A 26,344-nucleotide genomic window follows, 5' to 3' on the forward strand; every position below is an offset into this window, starting at 1 on the left:
GTTGCCTCGCACTCTGTTGCTTGGCCACTGGACTATTTTGAAGAAGTTGAGCCTGGCCGATTGGCTTTGCATAATAAGTATCGTTCTGACGTTTCACAACAGTAGTGCTTCCTGGCTTTAAACCACCCTTGCTTTCTTTCTGATAAATTTTTTCGTTGGTTTTAGTGCGTCCACTAGGGTTTGTTAATGGCAGTGTTTTCCTCGCAGGTACCTTGAATTTTGATTTTTTTGGCCCATTCGTTCCATCAACCTTTGCCCGATCTACTGCATTTGACTATTGTGGCCTTTGTCGAATCTCCGCCACCAGCATTCGCTTACTTCTGAGCGTTTTCTCCAAACTTAAGTTAAGCGGTACATCTTTGTTCTTGTAACGCTTAATCCTTCGTGGCATCTCGATCCTGATGCCATGGTCAACTAAGAACTCCACTCCCAATATGACTTCATCAACAATCTCTGCCACAAAGAATTTGTGTAGAACCGAGACCTTTCCAATTAAGACTTCACATGCCACTTCTCCCTGGCCTTGGTTATCCTCGCCAGTGATCGTATGAAATCTTGCTCAAGGTAATGGCTTTACTCTCCAGTTGACCAAATCAGATCGGATTAAGGAATTAGATGCGCACGTATCTACGGTCAGTACACGCTCCTTGTCGTCCACATTTCCTCTGATGGTAAGACTACTCGATTTTCTTCCCATTTGTGATACATATATCACAGGACATTCAATAGCTGGAGCAAGTTCTCGATCTTTACATCTGGCATGCTCTTGCTCATCTCCTCCAGCTTTGTAATGCTACAAGTTGACGCAGTTTACGGGTCCTGCGCTCACGATTGATATATCTAGCGAACTGTGACAGCTTCCTACCATACGTGTGGGGGCGTCTCCGTTTATTGTGCAGAACGTCATTTCTTCTATTTGATCCGCGAATATCTCATCCCTGCTGTCCGCCTGCAAGTTTGAATGCCTTAGGTTATGATGGGTATTGAAATCGCCTAAGATAATGCGATTATCGCCAGTAAGGCCCTAATATTAGGGCAGTATCAACTGGGGCAGCGGGTGGCAGGAGGGATGTAGATGTTGATGATTTCTAGGTTTACATCACCTGACCGGACAGATAAGCCGTGACGTTCTAGGACATTGTCCCTGCGGCCGATGTCGGGATCAAATATATGATATTGCACTGAGTGGTGTATGATAAACGCGAGACCGCCTCCATTTCCGCTCTCGCTAAGGCGAAGACTATGGGCAGGCCTTGGGCGTGAACAGCAAGGTGCCACAAAAGCTGCAGGCCCTTTCAATGCCACGAACAATGCAGAAACTTTATCCTCAGCATTCCAGTTGTTCAATGCTGACGTCTTCTCAAATTGAAGCTTGAATACCTGGAAAGGAACAGAGCCGTCAAAAGATGGAGTTTTTGCCTTTGGATTGCTCGCTGGAACAGCTGGGCGATTTAGTTGTAACTGTTTCATGCGAAGTTTTAACGCTTCTATCTCGACATAAATTTTGTCGTCGAGTTGTAAAATTTTTGCATCCTGCTATTCCAGTATCGCAAAGAGCTGCGATGATACCTGTTCCGAAATTTGTGCCGACATTTCAGATATACGTGCCTCTTGCGCTTCCAGTTGAGATGCCGTATATGTGTTCTGCTCTTCCAATTGTGCTTCAATGTTCGATGTTATGCGTGTCTCCTGCGATTCCAGTTGTGATGACATATTTGTGGATATTTGTGATAATATCTCTGTTATGCGGTGTTTCCTGGGTCTCCATTTTTGCCGATATCGCGCCTCCACTACCTTGAGGCGCGCGCCTGGATATAATCCCCCTATCAGCGTGACGGCGGCCCTATAGAGGTTGACCTACCTGCAGTAGTCACAGGCAATTAGCTTGACATTGCCGTGGAACCACCCTGCATCGGTGAAAGATGGCGGTGGACCAGGGTTGTCTTTTTAACCTTACGGCCACCGTAACGAGCGCGGCCTCGATCCACTTCCACTGTTGTTTCGGGATCCTGCCATTTTCGCTGCTCTCGTCTATAATGCCAATGATCTGCCGACCCTTGGCAATTTCGGCGAAAGACCGCGTCCAACCTCTCTGCGTCTTGGCCCTTTTCAGTGCCGTGGGGTTGGATTCATACATGGACCGCTGGCGTTTCGAGGTTTGATCACTCTCGACTAAAACTTTTAAAATTACATGAACTAAAAAATTAAAAATAAATTATAGTTTAAAAAAACTATAAAAACACGCTTTTATAGCAAACCGAACTAAAAACTAGAAACTAATTTTCAATTAAAAAGGGCTTATATAATAGTAGTAGAAGGTCAAACAATCATTTATAGTTAATCACCTCAAAATAAAATTATAATAAAATTTAAGTTATTAACAGAATAATTTAATTCACAGTAAAAGCGTGGAGTGCATTTGACTACATTTCAGACCTTTCCTCTCAGATAGTTGCCAATAGAATGATTGTAACATTCAATATCAAGCACCACACGCTTTTTACTGTAAATTAAATTATTCTGTTAATAACTTAAATTTTATTATAATTTTATTTTGAGGTGATTAATTATAAACGATTGTTGAACCTTCTACTACAGTTATATAACTTACTTAATTGGCGCTTAACCGTCTAATCGGTTATGGCTGTCCAACAAGACGCGCCAGTCGCTCCTTCGCTCCGCCAGCCGGCGCCAATTGGTCACACCAAGGGAGTTTAAAACGTTTTCCACCTGGTCCTTCCAACGGAGTGGGGGCCGCCCTCTACCTCTGCTTCCATAGGCGGGTTCGGATAGAAACACTTTCTTCTTCTATAGCTCGTACAGCTTATTATTAAATCTTCTTCGGTACTCGCCATCGCCAACGCGTAGAGGTCCATAAATCTTTCGAAGAACTTTTCTCTCGAACACTCCCAAAGCCGCTTCATCTGCTGTTGTCATGGTCCATGCTTCTGCCCCATATAGCAGGACGGGTACGATAAGTGACTTGTAGAGTATGATTTTCGTTCGCCGAGAGAGGACTTTACTTTTCAATTGCCTACCTAGTCCAAAGTAGCATTTATTGGCAAGACTGATTCTTCGCTGGATTTCAGTGCTGATGTTGTTGCCAGTGTTGATGCTGGTTCCCAAATATAAAATATATAAACTCTTTTTAATTATACTCAGTTGAGCAGAGCTCACAGAGTATATTAACTTTGATTGGATAACGGTTGGTTGTACAGGTATAAAGGAATCGAGATAGATATAGACTTCCATATATCAAAATCATCAGTATCGAAAAAAAATTTGATTGAGCCATGTCCGTCCGTCCGTCCGTCTGTCCGTTAACACGATAACTTGAGTAAATATTGAGGTATCTTGATGAAATTTGGTATGTAGATTCCTGGGTACTCATCTCAGATCGCTATTTAAAATGAACGATATCGGACTATAACCACACCCACTTTTTCGATATCGAAAATTTCGAAAAACCGAAAAAATGCGATAATTCATTGCCAACGGCGGTTAAAGCGATGAAACTTGGTAGGTGGGATGGCGTTATGACGCAGAATAGAAAATTATTAAGATTTTGGACAATGGGCGTGGCACCGCCCACTTTTACAAGAAGGCAATTTAAACGTGTTGCAAGCTGTAATTTGACAGTCGTTAAAGATATCATGATGAAATTTGGCAGGAACGTTACTACTATTACTATATATGTGCTAAATAAAAATTAGCAAAATTGGATGAAGAACACGCCCACTTTTAAAAAAAATTTTTTTTAAATTCCAATTTTAACAAAAAATTCAATATCTTTACTGTATATAAGTAAATTAAGTCAAAACTCAACTCCAGTAATGATATGATCCAACAAAATACAAAAATAAAAGAAAATTTCAAAATGGGCGTGGCTCCGCCCATTTTCATTTAGTTTGTCTAGAATACTTTTAATGCCATAAGTCGAACAAAAATTTACCAATCCTTCTCAAATTTGGTAGGGGCATAGATTCTATGACGGTAACTGTTCTCTGTGAAAATGGGCGAAAGCGGTGTAAGCCATGCCCAGTTTTTATACACAGTCCACCGTCTGTCTTTCCGCTCGGCCGTTAACACAATAACTTGAGCAAAAACCGATATATCTTTACTAAACTTAGCCCACGTACTTATCTGAACTCACTTTATCTTGGTATACAAAATGGCCGAAATTCGACCATAACCACGCCAACTTTATCGATATCGAAAATTACGAAACATGAAAAAATGCCATAATTCTATAACAAATACGAAAAAAGGGATGAAACATGGTAACTGGATTGGTTTATTGACACAAAATATAACTTTGGAAAAAACTTTGTAAAATGGGTGTGACACCTACCATATTAAGTAGAAGAAAATGAAAAAGTTCTACAAGGCGAAATCAACAGCCCTTGGAATCTTGGCAGGAATACTGTTAGTGGTATTGCATATATAAATAAATTAGCAGTACCCGACAGATGATTTTCTAGATCACCTAAGGGCCACTCGCTTTTAAAACCCTCATTAATACCTTTAATTTGATATCCATATCGTACAAACACATTCTAGAGTCACCCCTGGCCCACCCTAATGGCGATATCTCGAAAAGGCGTCCACCTATAGACCTAATGCCCACTCCCTCTCAAAATGCTTAGTAACACCTTTCGTTTGATACCCATATCGTACAAACATTCTAGAGTCACCCTTGCCCACCCTAATGGCGATATCTCGAAAACGCGTCCACCTATAGACCTAATGTCCACTCCCTCTTAAAATGCTCAGTAACACCTTTCGTTTGATACCCATATCGTACAAACATTCTAGAGTCACCCCTGGCCCACCCTAATGGCGATATCTCGAAAAGGCGTCCACCTATAAACCTAATGCCCACTCCCTCTTAAAATGCTCAGTAACACCTTTCGTTTGATACCCATATCGTACAAACATTCTAGAGTCACCCCTGGCCCACCCTAATGGCGATATCTCGAAAAGGCGTTCACCTATAGACCTAATGCCCACTCCCTCTTAAAACGCTCAGTAACACCTTTCGTTTGATACCCATATCGTACAAACATTCTAGAGTCACCCTTGATCCACCTTTATGGCGATATCTCTAAAAGGCGTCCACCTATAGAACTAAGGATTACTCTCTTTTAAAATACTCATTACCACCTTTCATTTGATACCCATATCGTAAAAAACACATTCTAGAGTCACCCTGGCCCACCCTAATGGCGATATCTCGAAAAGGCGTCCACCTATAGACCTAATGCCCACTCCCTCTTAAAATGCTCAGTAACACCTTTTGTTTGATACCCATATCGTACAAACATTCTAGAGTCACCCTTGGTCCACCTTTATGGCGATATCTCGAAAAGGCGTCCACCTATAGAACTAAGGATTACTCCCTATTAAAATACTCATTACCATCTTTCGTTTGATACCCATATCGTACAAACACATTCTAGAGTCACCCCTGGCCCACCCTAATGGCGATATCTCGAAAAGGCGTCCACCTATAGACCTAATACCCACTCCCTCTTAAAATGTTCAGTAACACCTTTCGTTTGATACCCATATCGTACAAACATTCTAGAGTCACCCCTGGCACACCCTAATGGCGATATCTCGAAAAGGCGTCCACCTATAGACCTAATGCCCACTCCCTCTTAAAATGCTCAGTAACACCTTTCGTTTGATACCCATATCGTACAAACACATTCTAGAGTCACCCCTGGCCAACCCTAATGACGATACCTCGAAAAGGCGTCCACCTATAGACCTCATGCCCACTCCCTCTTAAAATGCTCAGTAACACCTTTCGTTTGATACCCATATCGTACAAACATTCTAGAGTCACCCTTGGTCCACCTTTATGGCGATATCTCGAAAAGGCGTCCACCTATAGAACTAAGGATAACTCCATTTTAAAATACTCATTACCATCTTTCATTTGATACCCATATTATAAAGCACATTCTAGAGTCACCCCTGGCCCACCCTAATGGCGACATTTCGAAAAGGCGTCCACCTATAGACCTAATGCCCACTACCTCTTAAAATGCTCAGTAACACTTTTCGTTTGATACCCATATCGTACAAACATTCTAGAGTCACCCCTGTCCCACCCTGATGGCGATATCTCGAAAAGGCGTCCACCTATAGACCTAATGCCCACTCCCTCTTAAAATGCTCAGTAACACCTTTTATTTGATTCCCATATCGTACAACCACATTCTAGAGACACCCCTGGTCCACCTTTATGGCGATATCTCGAAACGGCGTCCACCTATGGAACTAAGGATCACTCCTTTTCAAAATACTCATTAACAGCTTTCATTTGATACCCATGTCGTACAAACATATTCTAGAGTCACCCCTGGTCCACCTTTATGGCGATTTCTCGAAAAGGCGTTCACCTATAGAACTAAAGCCCATTCCCTTTTAAAATACTCATTACCACCTTTCATTTGATGCCCATATCGTACAAACACATTCTAGAGTCACCCCTGGTCCACCTCAATGGCGATATCTCGAAAAGGCGTCCACCGATACACCTAAGGCCCACTCCCTCTTAAAATGCTCAGTAACACCTTTCATTTGATACCCATATCGTACAAACAAATTCTAGAGTCAGCCCTGGTCCACCTTTATGGCGATATCCCTAAATGGCGTCCATCCATAGAACCAGGCATGCTTAACGAACGAAACGATATCATTTCGTTACGATAATCAACGTTAATAAACGAAACGAAGTCATTTCGTTTCGTTTATTAACGTTAAGAACGACAAATTAACGTTAATTTGACGATCTTAACGTTAATAAACGAAACGAAGTGACTTCGTTTCGTTTATTAGCGTTGATTATCGTAACGAAATGATATCGTTTCGTTCGTTAAGCATGCCTGCATAGAACTATGGCCTACTCTCTCTTAAAATACTCTTTAATACCTTCCATTTGATACACATGTCATACAACCACATTCCAGGGTTACCCTAGGTTCATTTTCCTACATTGTGATTTTCCTTATTTTGTCTCCATAGCTCTCAACTGAGTATGTAATGTTCGGTTACACCCGAACTTAGCCTTCCTTACTTGTTGAAAATTATTTTCTATTTTTAAGTTCGGTTTGCTATAAAAGCGTGTTTTTTTAGTTTTTTTAAACTATTATTTATTATACTCAGTTGAGCAGAGCTCACAGAGTATAATAACTTTGATTGCATAACGATTGGTTGTGCAGGTATAAAGGAATAGACTTCCATATATCAAAATCATCAGTATCGAAAAAAAATTTGATTGAGCCATGCCCGTCGGTCTGTCCGTCCGTTAACACGATAACTTGAGTAAATTTTTCGGTATCTTGATGAAATTTAGTATGTAGGTTCCTGGGCACTCATCTTATATCGCTATTTAAAATGAACGATATCGGACTATAAACGCCCACTTTTTCGATATCGAAAATTTCGAAGAACCGAAAAAGTGCGATAATTCATTACCAAACACTAGGCCGGGTCGATTTGTGGGGAGGCAAAAAAATCGCCCATTGCTCTGTGAAAATCATATTCTAGGGATCAAAATAAGAAACTTTGCCGAAGGAACCATACCTCTAAAACGAATTCTGATGTCCCCCCTTTGGGTCGTAAGGGCAAATTTTGAAAAATCCCACTTTGAAATGCCTATGTTTTTTTCTTTTTGGAGTTTATTTTTCTCTTTAGAAATTTATTTAGTCAGAAGATATGTAAATAAAAAAATGAATTTAACTTAGTAATAAAAAAGAAATTAAAAAAAATTATTAGAAATTAGCGTTTTTACAACCCCCTTTTAAAACCAAGGCATCACTGTTTGCATGTCGTAAACATAGTTGTGTGGGTTTTTTATTCAACCGTTTTAAAAAATGAAAGTATCACTGTGACACAATTGCAGATCGTAAAATTGCATGTGTTGTTTTTTTTAAGCCACCACAAGACACAGCAGGTAGAATTGAAATTGCCCCTACCCAAAAGTTCGACCCAAAAGGGGGGAGGGGACATCAGAATTCGGTATAGAGGTATGGTTACTTCGGCAAAGTTTCTTATTTTGATCCCTAGAATACGAATTCACAGAGCAATGAGGGATTTTTAAATCGACCCGTCCTACCAAACACGGATAAAGCGATGAAACTTGGTAGGTGAGTTGAACGTATGACGCAGAATAGAAAATTAGTAAAATTTTGGACAATGGAAAAAATTAAAATTTCAAAATGGGCGTGGCTTCGCCCTTTTTCATTTAATTCGTCTAGGATACTTTTAATGCCATAAATCGAACAAAAATTTACCAATCCTTGTGAAATTTGGTAGGGGCTTGGATTCTGGGACGGTAGCTGTTTTCTGTGAAAAAGGGCGAAATCGGTTGAAGCAACGCCCAGTTTTTATACACAGTCGACCCTCTGTCTTTCCGCTCGGCCGTTAACACGATAACTTGAGCAAAAATCGACATATCTTTACTAAACTCAGTTCACGTACTTATCTGAACTCACTCTGTATTGGTATAAAAAATGGCCGAAATCTGACTATGACCACGCCCACTTTTTCGATATCGAAAATTACGAAAAATTTTAAAAATGCCATAATTCTATACCAAATACGAAAAAAGGGATAAAACATGGTAATTTGATTGGTTTATTGGCGCAAAATATAACTTTAGAAAAAACTTTGTAAAATATGTGTGACACCTACCATATTAAGTAGAAGAACATAAAAAAGTTCTGCAGGGCGAAATCAAAAGCCCTTAGAAGCTTTCCAGGAATACTGTTTCTGGTATTACATATATAAATAAATTTGCGCTTTCTTGTAGGTGGCTGTATGGTACACGGCTGCTGCGATGATATAATTCATGGATTTAGCGGAATTCATGAGTCTTAAATATAATAGCTATACATCAAATGGTAATGTATAAAAAGGTTCAATGTACATATTTATAAATATATGAACCGTTTATTTTGAAAGTGGCATAAGTCATTTCATGTCGTTTAAGTTCAATGATACTTTGTTTGTATCTCTCCTCGCCTCCAGTTTGTTAGAGTCCAATATCCAAAAGATGCAATCCTTATTATTATTTTATAATTGTAGAACCATCTATATATGCCTTCGTTCATAAATAACAATGCATTTAAGACCACGAGTTGGAAATGACTTATGCCACTTTCAAAATAAACGGCTCATATGTAACTTAGTTACAGTAGTTATAAATAAGGTACGTGTTCAAATTCAATATAGAAAAATTCAGGTAAAATTCAAGTTTTGCTTTTTAATTAGAATATGTTGATGCAGTTGGCTGTTGCTGGCTAGTCGCTCAGCCATCGTCCCCGCCCTAGGCACGTTCAGCGGGTAGAGCCTCCTGCAGTTCCATAAGGGTCCGCAATGCATCTCGAACGAGGATTTCGGACACTTTTCCAACAGCGTTGGCGGTCTGCAGCCCTTGCGCGGTACATCGAATGGTGCGTCGGGCGATGCTAGGTGCTGCTGAGGGAATGTTGTTTCCTGGGCGAGAATGCTGTCGCCCGGTGGCGGCGGGGGTGCCAGCGCCGCTGCTTGACCAGGCCGGCATGCCTGGGCGGCGCGTGCGGGTGCCGGAGTTAGTACGGCGGATCTGCCAGGCCGTGGTGCCTGGATTGCGCGTTGGGCGCTTGGGGTAGCGTCCCGTCAATGGAGTAGGGAGTGATGTCACGCTCCACAGATCCGGCATCTGTCGTACGAGCTGCACTCGCTGGTGACGTGGGATAATGCCAAGCAATTTAGGCAGACTTTATGGGCTCGTGCAAGCATCCATCTCTGGGGTGGTTTAATTTTTTTTGAATATGGCGCAGTTCCGAATAGCGTGCTGATGGGTGCATATGCGGCACCGTCGGTAATCAGTTAATAACGTCGAGTTGCGTGATTCATTGGCGCGGTTGGGAGCAAAGATCTCCGACCGCACTGGTCTTCGTGACGACGATTGATTTGCACGGTCCATAGCGATCTGTAATTACAGTTGTAAAAGTATTTTAGTGGAGAGAAATACTGATACAGGAGTTTTCAGCTGGCATTATGTTGCGAAATACGACTTATTAGTGACGGTGATGTAGTAAGAGTGGGCAGAGGTGGTTTGAGAGTAGCTACGAATTCTCCGGGTTTGCCCGAGATGGTGGGCTTTTAGTCTGAAGGAGGAAACAGAGCTTAACAAGTGGTCGTATGAGGGTGCCGGTTTGCGTACGAACGTCAACAACACGTATATGGCCGTCCGGTCCTGGATGAATTTTTCCAATGCGTCCAAGACGCCATTCGGTCGGGGGAAGTGAGTCGTCGTTAATGCAGACACACTCACCGACCTTGGGTTCGGGTTGAGAATTTTTCCACTTCTGCCTTTTCTGGAGATCCTATAGGTAGTCTTCCTTCCAACTTTTGCTGAATTGATGATGTAAGCTTTTTACCTTGTCCCATCGGTTTATAAGAGATAAATCCGCGTGATCCACTTCAGGGATAGCGAGGAGGGGCTACCTCTGAGAAAGTCACCGGGGGTCAGCGCGGTAAGTTCGGTGGGATCTTGGGATAAAGGTGAGATAGGACGAGAGTTCAATACGGCTTCTATTCTTTCCAAGAGGGCGGTAAATCTTCAACGGTGAGCTTGTGGCCTCCTGCAGTCTTCTTGAAGTGCAGTTTGAAACTCTTCACTGCAGATTCCCACAAGACGCACATGTGGGGAGCTCCGGGCGGAATGAATTTCCAATTGATGCCCTGAGGAGAGTGTTTTGCGATTAGTTCTTGAGAGGCAGTATTCATGAAGTCAACGAACTCCTTTTCGGTCTCTCGGTTAGCTCCAATAACCATATTGCCGTTGTCACTCATCATTGTGGCAGGATATCCACGACGTCCGACGAAGCGAGCAAATGCTGCGAGAAAGGCATTAGTAGTTAAGTCCGAGCATAGCTCAAGGTGGATAGCTTTTGTCACGAAATAGACAAAAACGGCCACGTAGCCTTTCAGTAAGGTGTGAGACCTTAGCAAGGAGTATTTTATTTGAAAAGGCCCCGCAAAGTCGACACCGGTAGTGGTAAAAGGCGAAGCGTATGTGCATCGTTCCGGGGGCAAAGCCGCCATGATTTGCGATCGCATTTGCTGCTTGTGGAGGGTACAAGTTTTGCTCTGATCTATGCATCTCTTTATGAGGGGTTTGAGTCGTGGAATATAGATATCCTCTCTGAGAAATTGCTGCATGAGACGTATTTCGGCGTGAAGGAGAAGTTCGTGGAGGTACTGAGGAGCCCGTTTTCATCGAGGTATGGGTTCAGGGTTAGTAGAGAGCTTCTTTTATCAATTGGTTTTGCATTTTCCAAGCATGCTTTTTCGCGTGGAAAACATCGGGTTTGCGTTAACGTCAGAAGTTTATTTTTCGTTTTGCGGAGATCTTCATGAGACAGAGAGGTGGTATAAGCGGGTTTAATGCCTCGAATTCTGTCCTTCAGATTATTAACAAACCTGAAGGCATATGCCATGATCCTGAGGGCGCGAGGAAAAGAAGAAAATCGATCCAATACATCGGGGTCATCTTCAGCTGAGTGTAGTGCTTCGACTCGGCGCATTTCAGGCGGGTTGATGCTGCGGGTAGATGGTTTTGGCCAGGCTTCGGGTGGCTGGGTCACCCACGCGGGGTCATTCCACCACAGCGAAGAATTTGCCAAGTCCGTGGGTTTGCATCCTATTTTGTCCATATCGGCTGGATTGTCACGACTGCCTACATGCTTCCAGGAGACGCTTGCGACGAGATCCAGAATTTCAGCTCTTCGATTGGATACGAAACTTTTCCAAGCGTGTGGAGGATTTTCGAGCCATGCTAACACAATTTCCGAGTCAGACCACAGGTAGAGATTTTTAAGGGAGAGTTCGAGATGGGACTGTGCGGCGATTAGTCGGGCAAGGATGAGAGCTGCACACAGTTCTAGTCTTGGAAGACTGGCAGTGCGAAGGGGGGCAACCTTGCTTTTAGCGACCAGAAGGTGGGACGACGTGGTGGTACCGTGGGTTGTTCGCAGATATATAGTGGCGCAGTATGCCTTTTCTGACGCATCGCAGAAACTATGCAGTTTAACCTGCTGGTTCGGGATGTAGGCAACACATCGACGTATCTTTATATCTGAGATGTTGGGTAAATTGTTTGCGAACATAGAAGTTCATGATGCATAATGCCGCAAATGTATTGCATAGGTGGGAGCGACGCATAATGCTACACCATCCGCTTTAGATAGAGAGGCTTATATAATTGTGGACAATTGCATAAGACTCTTTGTTTGAATTTTAAATATTTTAGAGTTTGTGTACTTTTTTTTTTTAATATGTTGACCTTGATACTTTTGGTATATTTATATTTCGTTTTTGACTGATGTTATTTTACTTATTTTATCTATTTTACTTATTACACAGCCGGATCTTAAATGTGTGCACCTACTTAAAACCCGCTTATCTTTTAGAAATTATTCTCTAATATTTATGCATTTATAATAATTTATACAAATATGAAGCTGAGAAAAAAAAATTTGTTTTCAGTTGCTTAGATATATATATTGTGTGATGAGTAGAGTGGAATGCTTATTTTAAGATTATTTGCTTAAGGTTATCAAAAGGTTTTTCAAATGTGTTTACGCTTTTTCTTATGGATTATTACTTCCTTATTTTGTAGTTAGGTTAAAGTAGAAGTGTTTCCTATTACCATTTTCTAATCTATTGGGGTTAAAGTAAAGTATTTTTCCTAATATGTAAAATTATGACCTTATAAAGCCCAGGCAATAAATGATTGTATTTATTTTATTTTATTAAACTAATTCCGCATATTATTACTATTAGACAAAAAAAATTTTTTTTGACTTGAATTTTTTTTTGCATTTTATTTAGTTAAATCTGTAACTAATTGCATATAAAATTGAGGGTTGTAGTTGTTGACGGAAGAGCAAGGTAGCTATGTATTGGTAGTAATTCGATTAATGGGTAAGCGGAAGCAGTGGAGGTGAAAAAAAATGTTCTACCCTTGATTTTTTTTCATATTTTTCATACTTTTCCTATTTTCCAGCAATATCTTTGATCTTATGTGTCATGCGATTTCTGCGGCGGCCACCAAGACAGAATCGTAATAACTTTTATGAATAATTATTTTTATTTTTATGCCGGGATTTGTTGCTTTCACAACCTTTTTGGGTTTGTGCAATTGTTTGATCTTAGAAAACTTGGGTACCAATTTTATTTTATAAATTCGCCTACTGTAGAAAATATTTTATTCTTTATCACCAATTTGTCCCTCAGGGCAACTGTGTTTCTCCTTATAAATTTCAAGTCCTGGATTGCCGGCTTATTTCAGCCTGGTCGAATATTGTCCTATGTCAATAACTTCCTCAACAATCAGGTTGCTTGAAAATTTTTCTACGCTACCAGTTTTCTATCCTAAGATGGAAATGAGGGCGACTAGTCTTTTATTGCACATTTTTATAGCGCTTAACATTTATTTTTATATATTCTCTTTGTGACTTTTCTTCATTATTATTATTTTTTTTTTTTGGCTGGTTGTAAGATGTTTGTAGTTTTTTGTTCATTAGGTTTTGCTTACTTCCACTGTCCTAGAATTTCCTACTGCTTCAAGACCATCTTTGTCAGGAGCATTCAAAGGAATTTATGCAAATTTTGGTTTGCTGTTCGCTTTAGGCAGCGCTACCTTTACTGTCAATTGTGACATTTTGAGACTTACTATTTGAGATATACTTGGAATGTTTATTGCTCTTCCTCAGCCTTGGGTTTAGTAATTTGGGTGAAAAAAAAATTTAGACGCGCTGTTGCGCGTTATTTAATTGCCTATACTTAAATTTCATATAGTATTTGAGTATAGCGGTTACCGCCGTATTGTACATATTAAACCACCTAGACAAATGTCTGTGATGTTTTTAGTGGTTTTTGGTGTCCACTTGGTCTGGTGGCTCATATTTTATAATTCATTTCTCTGGTGTTTTAGAGTTTCCTTTACCTACTTCGTAGCCAGCTATGGCTATCATAATGCCTTGGGCTATTTTTGTCCACCAAGACATTTTGAAATATAATTATCTTCCTGCTTCTATGAGTAATGAACTAAATTTAATTTTTAATAAAATTTTTCGATTTTATTCCTTTATCCTATGCATTCCATTTTACTACTCACCCTCATTGATTTTTAATAAATTTGCCTTATTTAATTAATAGCTATTTTAACAGTTTATTTCTAAAATTGTAGTTTTTGTGTTACTTTAGAATTTTTTATATTTATGATAAAAATTTTTAAATTTTCTTCTTAAAAAAAAATTCTAATTTTACTTGTTTGTTTAGTTAACATTATAAAAGTCTAAGAAAATTTTTGTTCTTAACGGAAAAATTGAAAAAAAAATTTTTGTGTATTTTAATTAATTTATTTTTTTTTTGATTTACAAAATATTTTTAATGGCATCATTTTCGTCGATAGCGTTAATATCCCTTTTTTTCAAAAAAAAAAAATTCTTTTAGATTTTAACATTAAAAAATTTTTTTTTCAATAGGGCATTTGCCAAAAAAAATTATTTTTATATTTAATATTTTTGACATTTCTAATTTTACTAAAATTGAAATACATTTTTTTTTTTTAATTTACTTTACAGAGTATTGTCTAAAATTAGATTTTTTTTCTATTTCTCGGTTTGGTTTGTGTCATTTTCAAAGCTGACATCAAACTTTTAAAAAAAAATTTGTTTGTCCTACCATATTTAAAAAATTCCTAAGTAAAAACTTTCGTTTTTGCTCATAGTTTAGCGTCCATAAAGGCCGCCCAATTTATTTCTGAATTTTATACTATAAATCCTGCTTTCCGCCAGTCATGATGCCAATTGGTCCTTCAGAATATTGCTGTTTATAATATGTCCTTTAAATCCTTTTATTGCACTTTGCCTTATGCTTTATTCATCCTTGGTCTCTGCCGCTGCTTAAGTTTGTTTTTCAATGTTATTTGACTTCTGCATTTGTTTCTTAGTAATTTGGTTGATAACATTGCCGCCTTGCTGATATTTGATTTGGTTCTATTGTATTTGTGCTGCAATAGCAGTTGTAATCTTTTGTATTTGCTTATTTATTTCAGGATCCTTTAGAATTCAACTTTTGCCCGGATGGCAAGATTATTAATTTTTATACTTTGTTTTTAAAATTTCCTGGGCAGGATCTCTGAGCAGCTAAATCTTTCAAGCAATATTTGCTTGGTCAGCAAATTTTATGCTTATTGCAAATCAAACTGGCAGGATCGCCATGAAATATTAAAATTAATAAGAGGAATGTTTCAGCTTCAATGTCTGACAATAATTGATTTTATTAAAGAAATTCCTTCTCTTTTATACATAATTTCTTAACCTACACATTCATAATTATTCTAATACTAACAAACTAAAAATATGTACATTAGTAATAATAGTATGCAAAGTCAGCAGATTGCTATTTATGTAAACCATGTAAAATGTTTGTGTGTGAATATTTGGGTGATTCACATTAACAAAGTAAACAATGTAAATTAGTTGTGTGTGAATATTTTGATAACAAACTAACACTGACGATCGGCAAGTGTATTGACCGGGGTGAGTGACTGAGCAAAAATGTGAAGGTGTGAAATGACAAGGGTTTCGCATTCGGCATTCAATTGATGTTGGCTTCCCGCTGTGACGGCTCAATGTAATTTATGTCACACAATATTGTAATACGACTGCGCTATGACAGCGTGTGGCCGTTTCATAAAAAATGCTTTGGCATAGAAGTTCATGATGCATAATGCCGCAAATGTATTTCATAGGTGGGCATGACGCATAATGCTACAGTATGCCGAAAGTTTTGGTGTTGCTTGCTTTCTCGCATTCCAAGAGATTGGTATCTAGCAAGTCCTCCTCTTTGATTTTTTTTTTATAATACTGGGGTGGTTGGCCGTTATTTTCCTTAATGGAAATCCTGCTGACGCTAACTCTTGGATGACTTGGGAGAGAGATGTTTCAGCCGCGAGAATTTCATGACTGCCAGAGAGAATGTCATCTACATATGTTTCTTTCGTCAAGACAGGGGTGGGTTTCGGGAAGGTTTCTTCCACATCTTTGGCTAGTTGGTGAATTGTGCGTATGTCGAGGTAGGGGGCACAGTTTACGCCAAAGGTTACTGTTTTAAGCCGGCAGTTCTTTATGGGATCGCGTGGAGATGACCGAAAGACGATCCTCTGGTAGTATCTGTCGCCCTCGTGCATGAGAATTTGACAGTAAATTTTCTCTATGTCCCCGTTGAAAACAAATTTGTATGTACGTATAAAATGAGGCGCATTTACCTCCGTCAAATTTTTCATAGGAGCCCGTTACCTCCATATGATCGAAGGTGAGGTATTATTCTAGGACACTATCATATTGAGTCTTTAGATCCCCTTTCTTCTACAGACTTCTCTCTATTCCAAGAAACTGACTTAGAGCTGAAGACCGAGAGAGGGATAGTGAGATCGACTCTGGGAAACTGGGTTTAAACGGCAGCCTGACGATGTAACGACCACTATCATCGCGTGAGGTTGTGGCTGCGTAGAAATTCTCGCAAAACTCGTCTTCTGGGGTTATTTGGGGTTTTGTGGGAACTTCCTCCAATTCCCAGAATTTTCGCAATAGAAAGTTAAAATCTTCGGTCGTCACTTCTGAGACTTGCATGCAGAAAGAGTTGACCATCACAGCGGTTCTGCCGCTCAATTTCGGAATAAAACAATTGTACTTGGCTTTTCTGCGAGCATGAAGGGCTTTAATCCAGGGGATTCGCTTTATCGGGAGTATTACCGGGTGAGACTGTGGAATTCGTGGTCGTGGTTTGTGAGATTGTCTTTTGCAATCGGGAGGGTTGTCTTTTCGGCACTTGAGACGTGTCTTCGTGAAGAACTGAGTTGTGCCGATCTTGACATTGATTACATATTTGGATACTGGAACATTCTCTCAATATGTGTGACCGAGAGAGGCAATTGAAACACATATTATTTTCTCTCACAAACCTTCTGCGATAACAGGTCTACAGCTTCTTAAATTTGAAGCAACTTATAAGGGGGTCAGCTGAGGTTTTACACATAGCGCACTTGTACATTGTCCCCTGCTCTGTCATATGAGACTGGGTCTGGGAGGTCGATCTATTTTGAAAGGGATGCGACTGCTTTGGTTTAAATGATGGCCTAGCTTGGGGGGTGGCTTTAAATTTATTTGGTCGCCAGTGATCGACTCGCTCTACGATTTCATATCGAGTTGTGAGGAACTGGTCCATTTGGGACCAGACTTTATTTTCCGGGAGATTAGAGGTCACAAGGTAAATAAGTATGGAGTCCTAGTTATCAATGGATACTTGTTGCGTAGCGAGAATTTGTAGGCAATTATTTACCGACGATTGGAACTTTTGTATATCCTCACTGCTTTCCGTAGTGATCGTTTTCAAATTCATCAAGGCCCGTATTTGATTATCTACGAGAACTCGTCTGTTGTCGTATCGAGACTTTAGGGCTTCCCACGCTAAGGCAAAGTTGTCATCAGTCAAGGGAAATTGGTTGACTATTTGAGCTGCCTTTCCTTGGGTTTCGTATCTGAGGTGATACAATTTTTGCGAAATACCGGAGTTGTCGGATGGACCTGGTGTGACGGTATGGCGCGCGGAGGCATTTGCCTTTTTAAGCAACTGAAGCTGGTCTTCGATCTGGGCTTTTGTGTCTTCATACGCTATGAGACAGGACCTGTATTTGCTATTAATTTAAATCTTTTAACTCCTTCAGTTTTGGAGCCACTTTATCAGGTTTCATCGTCACTAATTTTTGAGCTTATTTTATGACGCTTACGAATGAGAATTAACAAAAATTTAAATTCAGAGAGAAAAAACTTTTTTTTTTTGAAGAGAGAGTATTTACTTTTGACTATGTGAGGGAGTTACGTTTAAATATTCACGTTAAATAGCAACAGAGATTAATTTTCAAAACCAAAAAAAAAATTTTAAGTTAAATTTATTTGAGGGTGAGACTGAGCAAATTCGAAAACTGTGCTGCGTTTGCACTTTATTTAGTATATTTAATATGTATATGAGGGTGGTTTAAATATACGTGGGAAAATTATAAGATATATATATACGTATTAACAAGTATCTAGGGGTAAATTATTATAATTTTTGATACGGGAAATTAATTTGTATGAGATATTCTTAAAATTTTTGTTTGTTTTCGGTGTGACTTAGAGGAGTCTTATTTAACTTCGATTTGTTGGACTGTAGAGGCTTTGAAGGAGAGAAAGGTAGCTTATCGAAATTATTAATGGGGATTAAGATTTTATAGCGTGCAAATTTAATGCGAGAAAAGTGCTATTACACGTACTGCACCACTCTTGTACCGCTGTGCACGAGATTTTATTTCACCGCTTATGTCGTATTCTTTCTTTTGTATATCCGTATGCATGTGTATACGCAAATAAGGAAACCGAGAACATTTGCTTGCGTTTTTTATTAATTCAATTGAGGATAAGTAAGTAAACTGTGAGGTTTATGCTATGATAATCAGCAAGGGAAGACACTGTATCGATTTACAAGAGATTAGATATTTTTATAGCAGTATACACATGTAATGCCGAAAAAAAATATTTGAGATGTAAAATCGAAATACGTGCTCACTGTATCTAGCTTAGTTTTTCTTATTGTATTTTTAATTGAGGACAAGAGATATTTTAGTTCAACTGGAGAAAATTTTTAAATATGCTGAGATTTGTCGGAATAAATTTTGAGGGGTAGTTTTATCAAGCGTGCCCACTTAGCTCTAATCAAGTTTTTCTTATTTTGCTTTGCACATATACCGTACTGAGTTTCGCAATATGGGGTTATTGCTGTATATATGTATATATATATATATTTATATATACGAGATGGTGTGCAGGTTTTGGCGGGACATTGAGAAAATTTGGCGGCAAATGGGGTTATTGGCGGGAAATAATAATCCTCGAAAATGAAATTTGCCTTAATTTTCTTTGTTTATATATACTTTCCCACTGTTTAGGGGTGTATTAAAATTGAGTTACTACTCACGGTTTCCAAATGCTACCTTTTTGTGTCTTTGCCAGTTTTTTGGTCGCTGACTTCTTCTTGGCGACGAAGGACCACTGTTTAGGGGTGGCAGTAAAATTTTTACCTTACTTTCTTGTAGGTGGCTGTATGGTACACGCCTGCTGCGATGGTGTGGTGGTGATATGGCGGCGGTGGCGGTGGTGGCAGATCATCTTCAGATATCCTGTTTGGTGTTGTACGTACAAAACACACTTGCAGACAACCACTTTCGATGGTATATAGGGCTATGCGAGTAATATAAGCGTTGCACTTGGCTGTTTGTAGAAATATTGAGCTGGAACTAGAAACGAAATTTTACGCGATTTAAAGGGCACTTTCTAAATTTTAGGCAAAACTATTTTTATTTAATAGAAAGCGATTTACAATTTATAAGTTTTTGTGTCACACACGAAAGAGGAAAAATTTTCAAATAATTAATATAAAGCAAATGTCAAAACAGAAAATATGTATATGTATGTACACACAAACCCGATCTGTCAACTCACGGATGGGGTAGCCAGAGCGGCGAAGTGTGAACTGTTATAATATAGTAGATATAACTATAGATATAATTCATGGATTTAACGTAATTCATGAGTCTTAAATATAATAGCTATACATCAAATGGTACTGTATAAAAAGGTTCAATTTACATATTTATATATATATGTAACTTAGTAACAGTAGTTATAAATAAGGTACATGTTAAAATTCAATAAAAAAATTCAGGTAAAATTCAAGTTTTGCTTTTTAATTAGAATATGTTGACGCAGTTGGCTGTTGGTGACTAGTCGCTCAGATATATACAACTACCACACTCCCTTTTAAACCCATATCGTACACACACATTATAGTCACCCCTGGCGATAGCTCGAAAAGGCGTCCACCTATAGAACTAAGTGCCACTCCATTTTAAAATACTCATTATCACCTTTCGTTTGATACCCATATTGTACAAACGAATTCTAGAGTCACCCATGGTCCACCTTTATGACGATATCTCTAAAAGGCGTGAACTAAGGTCCACTCACTTTTAAAATACTCATTAACACCTTTCATTTGATACCCATGACATACAAACAAATTCTAGAGTCACCCCTGGTCCACCTTTATGGTGATATCTCGAAAAGGCGTTCACCTATAGAACTAAGGCCCACTCCATTTTAAAATACTCATTAGCACCTTTCATTTGATACCAATAACGTACAAACAAATTCTAGAGTCACCCCTGGTCCACCCTTATGGCGATATCTCGAAAAGGCGTCCGCCTATAGAACTAAGGCCCGCTCCCTTTTAAAATACTCTTTAAAACCTTTCGTTTGATACCCATATTGTACAGACGCATTCTAGAGTCACCCCTGGTCCACCTTTATGGCAATATCTCGAAAAGGCTTCCACGTATAGAACTAAGGCCCACTCCCTTTTAATATACTCATTAACACCTTTCATTTGATACCCATATCGTACAAACAAATTCTAGAGTCACCCTGGTCCACCTTTATGGCGATATCTCGAAAAGTCGTCCGCCTACAGAACTAAGGCCAACGCCCTTTTAAAATACTCATTAACACCTTTCATTTGATACCCATATCGTACAAACATATTCTAGAGTCACCCCTGGTCCACCTTTATGGCGATATCCCTAAATGGCGTCCACCTATTCTTTAACACCTTCCATTTGATACATATGTCATACAAACACATTCCAGGGTTACCCTAGGTTCATTTTCCTACATGGTGGTTTTCCCTTATTTTGTTCCATAGCTCTCAGCTGAGTATGTAATGTTCGGTTACACCCGAACTTAGCCTTCCTTACTTGTTTATAGGAAATTTAATGTAAGTTTAAAGGTAAAGTTCAATTTTAAGGTAAATGTACATTTTAGAGCAATTATAAATTTCAGGTAAATCCACATTTAAATGTATGTATGAAGGTGAAATATAATTCAAAAGGTTTAAGGAAAACACTCTTCGCCAGCCGCAGCTTATTTGATTATTCGCAATCAACTTAAATGTTGTTGTTGTTGTAGCAGTGCTTCGCCCGACCTAACAGCCGCGACCGATCACAAATTGTCATCAATATCCTCTAAAGGGAGTCCAAGGAAACGTGCTGTTTCACCAGTGGTGAACCACAATGAAAGGGGTGTTAGGGGCGTTGGTTCCACATTACAATTAAAGAGATGGTTGGTGTCATGTGGGGACACATTGCAAGCGGGGCATACATTTTGTATGTCGGGGTTGATTCTGGATAAGTAAGAGTTTAACCTGTTACAATATCCAGAACTAAGTTGAGCAAGAGTGACACGCGTTTCCCTAAGGAGTATGCGTTCCTCTTCCACAAGTTTTGGGTACTTTTCTTTGAGTACTGGATTCACCGTGCAATTCCTGACATAAAGGTCCGACGCCTGTTTGTGGAGTTCACCAAGGACCTGCTTGTGTTTTTTTGATTCATACGGCTGGGTTCTCAGGTGCCGTATTTCCTCAAAATGCTTACGGAGATGACTCCTTAAGCCCCTAGGCGGTGTTGGCTCATCAATCAGATGTCTGTTTGGATGCCCAGGTTTCTGGCTATTCAACAGGACCTGTTTGGTTAGCATCTCATTTCTCTCCCTGTATTCTCGCCTCATTATGTAGATGGTGTTCTGGGGACATAAGGAGACAGCCCGTGGCGATTCTGAGAGCAGTATTTTGGCAGGCCTGTAGCTTCTTCCAGTGGGTAATTTTTAGGCTTGGCGACCATATGGGTGACGCGTAGCACGTAAACGGCTGGCCAATTGTTTTTTGTGTAGTAATGAGCGTTTCTTTATCTTTTCCCCAGGTACTGCCAGCAAGGGATTTGAGGATTTTATTACGGCTCTGGGTTTTCGGAACAATTGCGGCTGCGTGCTCACCAAAATGTGGATCCTGATCAAACGTCACACCCAAGATTTTGGGGTGTAGGACAGTCGGTAGCGTAGTGCCATTGACGTGGATGTTCAAAATGGTCGACATTTGGGACGTCCATGTTGTAAATAAGGTCGCTGAAGATTTAGTCGGTGATAATGCCAGGTTTCGCGAGGCGAAAAAACTAGAGAGATCAGGGAGGTAGCCGTTTAATCTGTTGCAGAGCTCATCGATCTGTGGGCCTGGGCCTGTGGCCATTATTGCGCAGTCATGGGCGTATGAAACGATAGTGACTCCTTTTGGTGGTGAAGGTAGATTAGATATGTAGTAATTAAACAAAAGTGGGGATAGGACACTACCCTTTGGCACGCCTTGTTTAATTCTCCTTGGTTTTGAATATTCGCTTCTAAATTGCACCGATGCCTGCCAACCACCCAGATAATTTGCGGTCTACCTTTTAAGACATGGGGGAAGGGTAAACCCTTCCAAGTCTTGCAGTAACGTGCCATGGTTGACCGTATCAAAAGCTTTTGACAGGTCTAACGCTACGAGTACTGTTCTATGATGGGGGTTTTGATTTAAACCGCAATTTATCTGGGTGCTGATGGCATTTAGCGCGGTGGTGGTGCTATGGAGTTTTCTGAAGCCATGCTGATGACAGGCTAACTGCAAATTTGCTTGGAGGTTGGGGAGCAAAATGGCTTCAAGCGTCTTTGCTACTGGCGATAGCAGAGATATCGGACGATACGACTCTCCTATGTTAGCTGGTTTCCCAGGCTTTAGTAGTGTGATCACCTTGGCCATTTTCGATTTATCGGGTTTGACAAAGGTGGAAAGAGACAGGTTGAAGACATGCGCTAAGTATTTGAAATCCTCTTTCCCTAGGCTTTTAAGCATCGGCATGGCTATGCCGTCTGGGCCCACTGCTTTGGATGGTTTATCGTGACCAATGGCATCTTCAACCTCTCTGGCGGTGATGGTAATTGGGGACGCGCTGAATTTATGTTTATGTGCGTGTCTGTTGGCCCTCCGGCTATCTTTGTCGACCGTAGAATGCATTACATATTGACGGCAGAAAGCGCTCGCGCATTTTTTCGAATCCGACAGCACTTTATCGCCGAAGGAGATGGTAACTTTGTCATTGTGCTTAGACGTATTCGATAGGGCTTTACGGTGGACCAAAGTTTGCCCACACCGGCAGAGAGATTACAACCTCTCCTCCCATTTCTCCCGCTTGTGTTCATCCACAAGTAATCTGATGCGTAGGTTTATATCCCTTATTTGTGGGTCGCCTGGGTCGAGCTGTCTTATAAGGTCACTTTCTCTCGCTAAATTTGCGGCCTCCGCCGGGAATTGGGGCCGAATTTCGGGAATTCTCCCGGCGGGAATGAAAGGTGCCGAGGCGGATTCAATGACCTTGCGGAAACCAAGCTCCCCTTGGCGAGCATCAGTCGGGATAGGGAGGGCAGCAAAGAGGTTGTCTGAACGAAATAAGTATAGGCAGGTGGTCGGATGCCAATGTCACCATCGGCTGCCAGTTGACGCAGTTTATGAGTTCTGCGCTCACGATTGAGATATCCGGCGAACTGTGACAGCTTCCTACCATACGAGTGGGGGCGTCTCCGTTTATTGTGCAGAATGTCGTTTCTTCTATTTGATCCGCCAACATTCCACCCCTACTGTCCGCCAGTAAGTTTGAATGCCGTAGATCGTGATGGGCATTAAAGTCACCTAAGATAATGCGATTGTTTCCAGTGAGTAAGGCGCTAATATTAGGGCGGTATCTACTGGGGCAACAGGTGGCAGGAGGGATGTAGATGTTGATGATTTCTAGGTTTGCATCGCCTGACCGGACAGATAGGCCTTGACGTGCTAAGACATTGTCCCTGCGGTCGATGCCAGGATCAAATATATGATATTGCACAGAGTGGTGTATGACAAACGCGAGGCCGCCTCCATTTCCGCTCATGCGATCTTTTCTGTGGACATTATACCCAGAACAGGTTTGCAGTGCAGATCTTGCTGTGAGTTTAGTCTCTTGAAGTGCAGCAATGCGGATGTTGCGCCGCTTCATGAAACCGACTATCTCCGTGATCTTCCCAGTTACTCCATTAGAGTTCAACTGCAGAATTCTGAAGTGCATAGGGGGAGACGTCGCCGCTCTGGGGGTAAGCGACGGGTGACTACGCCTGGGTTGAGGAAGGCTAGGACGCAATTGCCGTTGTGGCCCTGGGACTGGGCGTCCTTGGGCAAGCATTTGGGTACCCGGATGATTTGGGTTTGCGACCTGGCAAGGCAGGAGCTGCATTGGGCGGATGTCGCAAACATATATATTGTATGCTGGCAAACGGTGGTAGGGAATAAGAGTCTGTTTCCCTGACCTACACGATTGGTGCCGGAAAAGAGGGGGGAGAAGACGGGGGCAGAGGCAGATGCTCAGCATTGCTACCGACTCTACTACGAAGATAGTAGTTATGAGTGGTAGCAGCTGTTTGAGTTGTTGTCGCCGTGGGGCTCGCGCAGCGGATACTAGTTGTGGCTTGCTGAGCAGCTGGGCTGCTGGAAGGTAGTGGGGGCGCTAAGGCGTAGACTACGGGACGCCCTTGGACGTGAACAGCAAGGAGCCACAAAAGATTTATAAAAGTTACGTGGACGCCGGATTTTGGGATCAAGCCCAGAACAACCTGTCCGATGCAACCATCCCTTACAGGAGACACACTGAACAGAGTATGACTATCCTAAAAAGATTCCTTTCCGGCAGATGCAGCAAACCCGTTTCTCAGGACCGGGGTCAGGAGACGGACCGGCATTGGATTCGATACCTTCCCGGAGCAAGGGAAAATGGAGCAGTCCCGCTGCAAGGAGCTGCTGGGAGGATGACAATTTGTGGGAGGGACACAACAAATTAAATGGGGTTACACTGAAATGCCAGTTCCTGGTCGGGAAAAATCCCGAGTCGCTCCGGTACATAGAACCGACTGCCTTGGGAAGCGAGTCAACTTAACTCGTATCGTATAGTATCTCAAATGTTCTATTAAAAAAGTTAACTGAACTTAAAAATGTGGGTGTGTATTTTGATACCAAGCTTACTTTTACCACTCACGTAAGCCATACAGTTTCTAAAGCGTACGAGAAGTTGGTTTTCATCCGTCGTAACTGCTTATCATTTTCAGATCCTTTTACTCTAAAACTATTGTACACATCTTTAGTGAGATCGATGTTTGAGTAAGCAGTATTTGCTTGGAGACCTTTCTATGCTCTTTATGTCTGTCAAGAGAGCTGCGCTTTGCGTTGCGGTCGACGAACTTCGTAGACCCTATACCATCATATCCCTCTCGCAGTTTATTGATAAATCTTATGTCACTAGACGCCAGGCGAACTCTGTTGTCCATGTGCTTTGTCTTTGATATCGTTTCGGGCTCAATTGACTGTTCTTACCTCATCATGAAAATTCGTTTTTATGTACCCTCTGGTATCCTTTGTTGTAAAGATTTGTTTAATATGGGACTTGCTAAATGGTTTATGCCATGAATGGTACCCTTAGGAGGAACACTTTGAGTAGAACTGATTTTAAAGCTAATGGATCTGTAGTTTTTGGGATACACATGTCTTCCCCGCTTTTGGTAGTAAAAGGATACGTGTACTTTTGCAGGAGTTGGGTACATGATTCAGTCTTATGCGATTTCAACTAAGAAACATTCTTCGTCACTCATTCGACCACCGAAGTCTTTAGAGTGTATAGAGTTAAACACTGCCGATTTGGCCGCTTATGTTCAGTTTAATCTTCAGCTAAAGTTAGTGAAAATGACATAATAAGTTTAAGCGTAATTTAGCTGACAAACTGAGTGGAACTTGTACTGGAAAACCGAGTCCTTGTTATTTAAATTACGGTCCAGCTTATTACTCGTACAAAGTTTGCAGTCAAATCTAACACACAATAGCTGCATACAAACCTTAAAAATTTTATCCAAACAAACCATTTTTTTTGTCACTATAATGTACTCGTATTTATGTATAGACTTCTGTGGTATCTGATTCTAATTATTCTTTTAACAGGATGTGGGTCCGTGGTACCGGCGACTGACTACAACTATAATCCAGCGTATTCGCAATATGGATCGGCCTATGGATCTTATGGGTATTGTGCAAGCACAGGACTGTTAAGTGAGTATTGTAAACACCTTTATTTATACGCCTCTAGTAAAATGAACGTGTTCTAAAACTCCCTAAAAGAGATATTCGCCGCCGCTTTTTACCGTTTTCCAGAAGCTGCCGCTGGCGCGTTACTATATTTTGTACTTATTTAAAACTATCAAGGTGATTTCTTGTTCATGTCGAAAATTGGTTCAATATGGTCGAA

General features: G+C 40.6%; 1 protein-coding gene across 1 annotated transcript in view; it reads left to right on the forward strand.

The window, feature by feature from the left end:
* The window catches only part of LOC137234912 (paired box protein Pax-5-like), a 2,462,599-nt gene that overhangs the window by 2,287,943 nt on the left and 148,312 nt on the right, over nt 1-26,344 (forward strand). The window contains exon 9 of the mRNA XM_067758234.1: nt 26,041-26,148. Coding sequence (XP_067614335.1) covers nt 26,041-26,148 — 108 coding nt within the window. The remainder of the gene's footprint in view (nt 1-26,040; nt 26,149-26,344) is intronic.

This window comes from Eurosta solidaginis, chromosome X (genome assembly GCF_040869045.1).
Source record: "Eurosta solidaginis isolate ZX-2024a chromosome X, ASM4086904v1, whole genome shotgun sequence".
Lineage (NCBI taxonomy): Eukaryota > Metazoa > Arthropoda > Insecta > Diptera > Tephritidae > Eurosta > Eurosta solidaginis.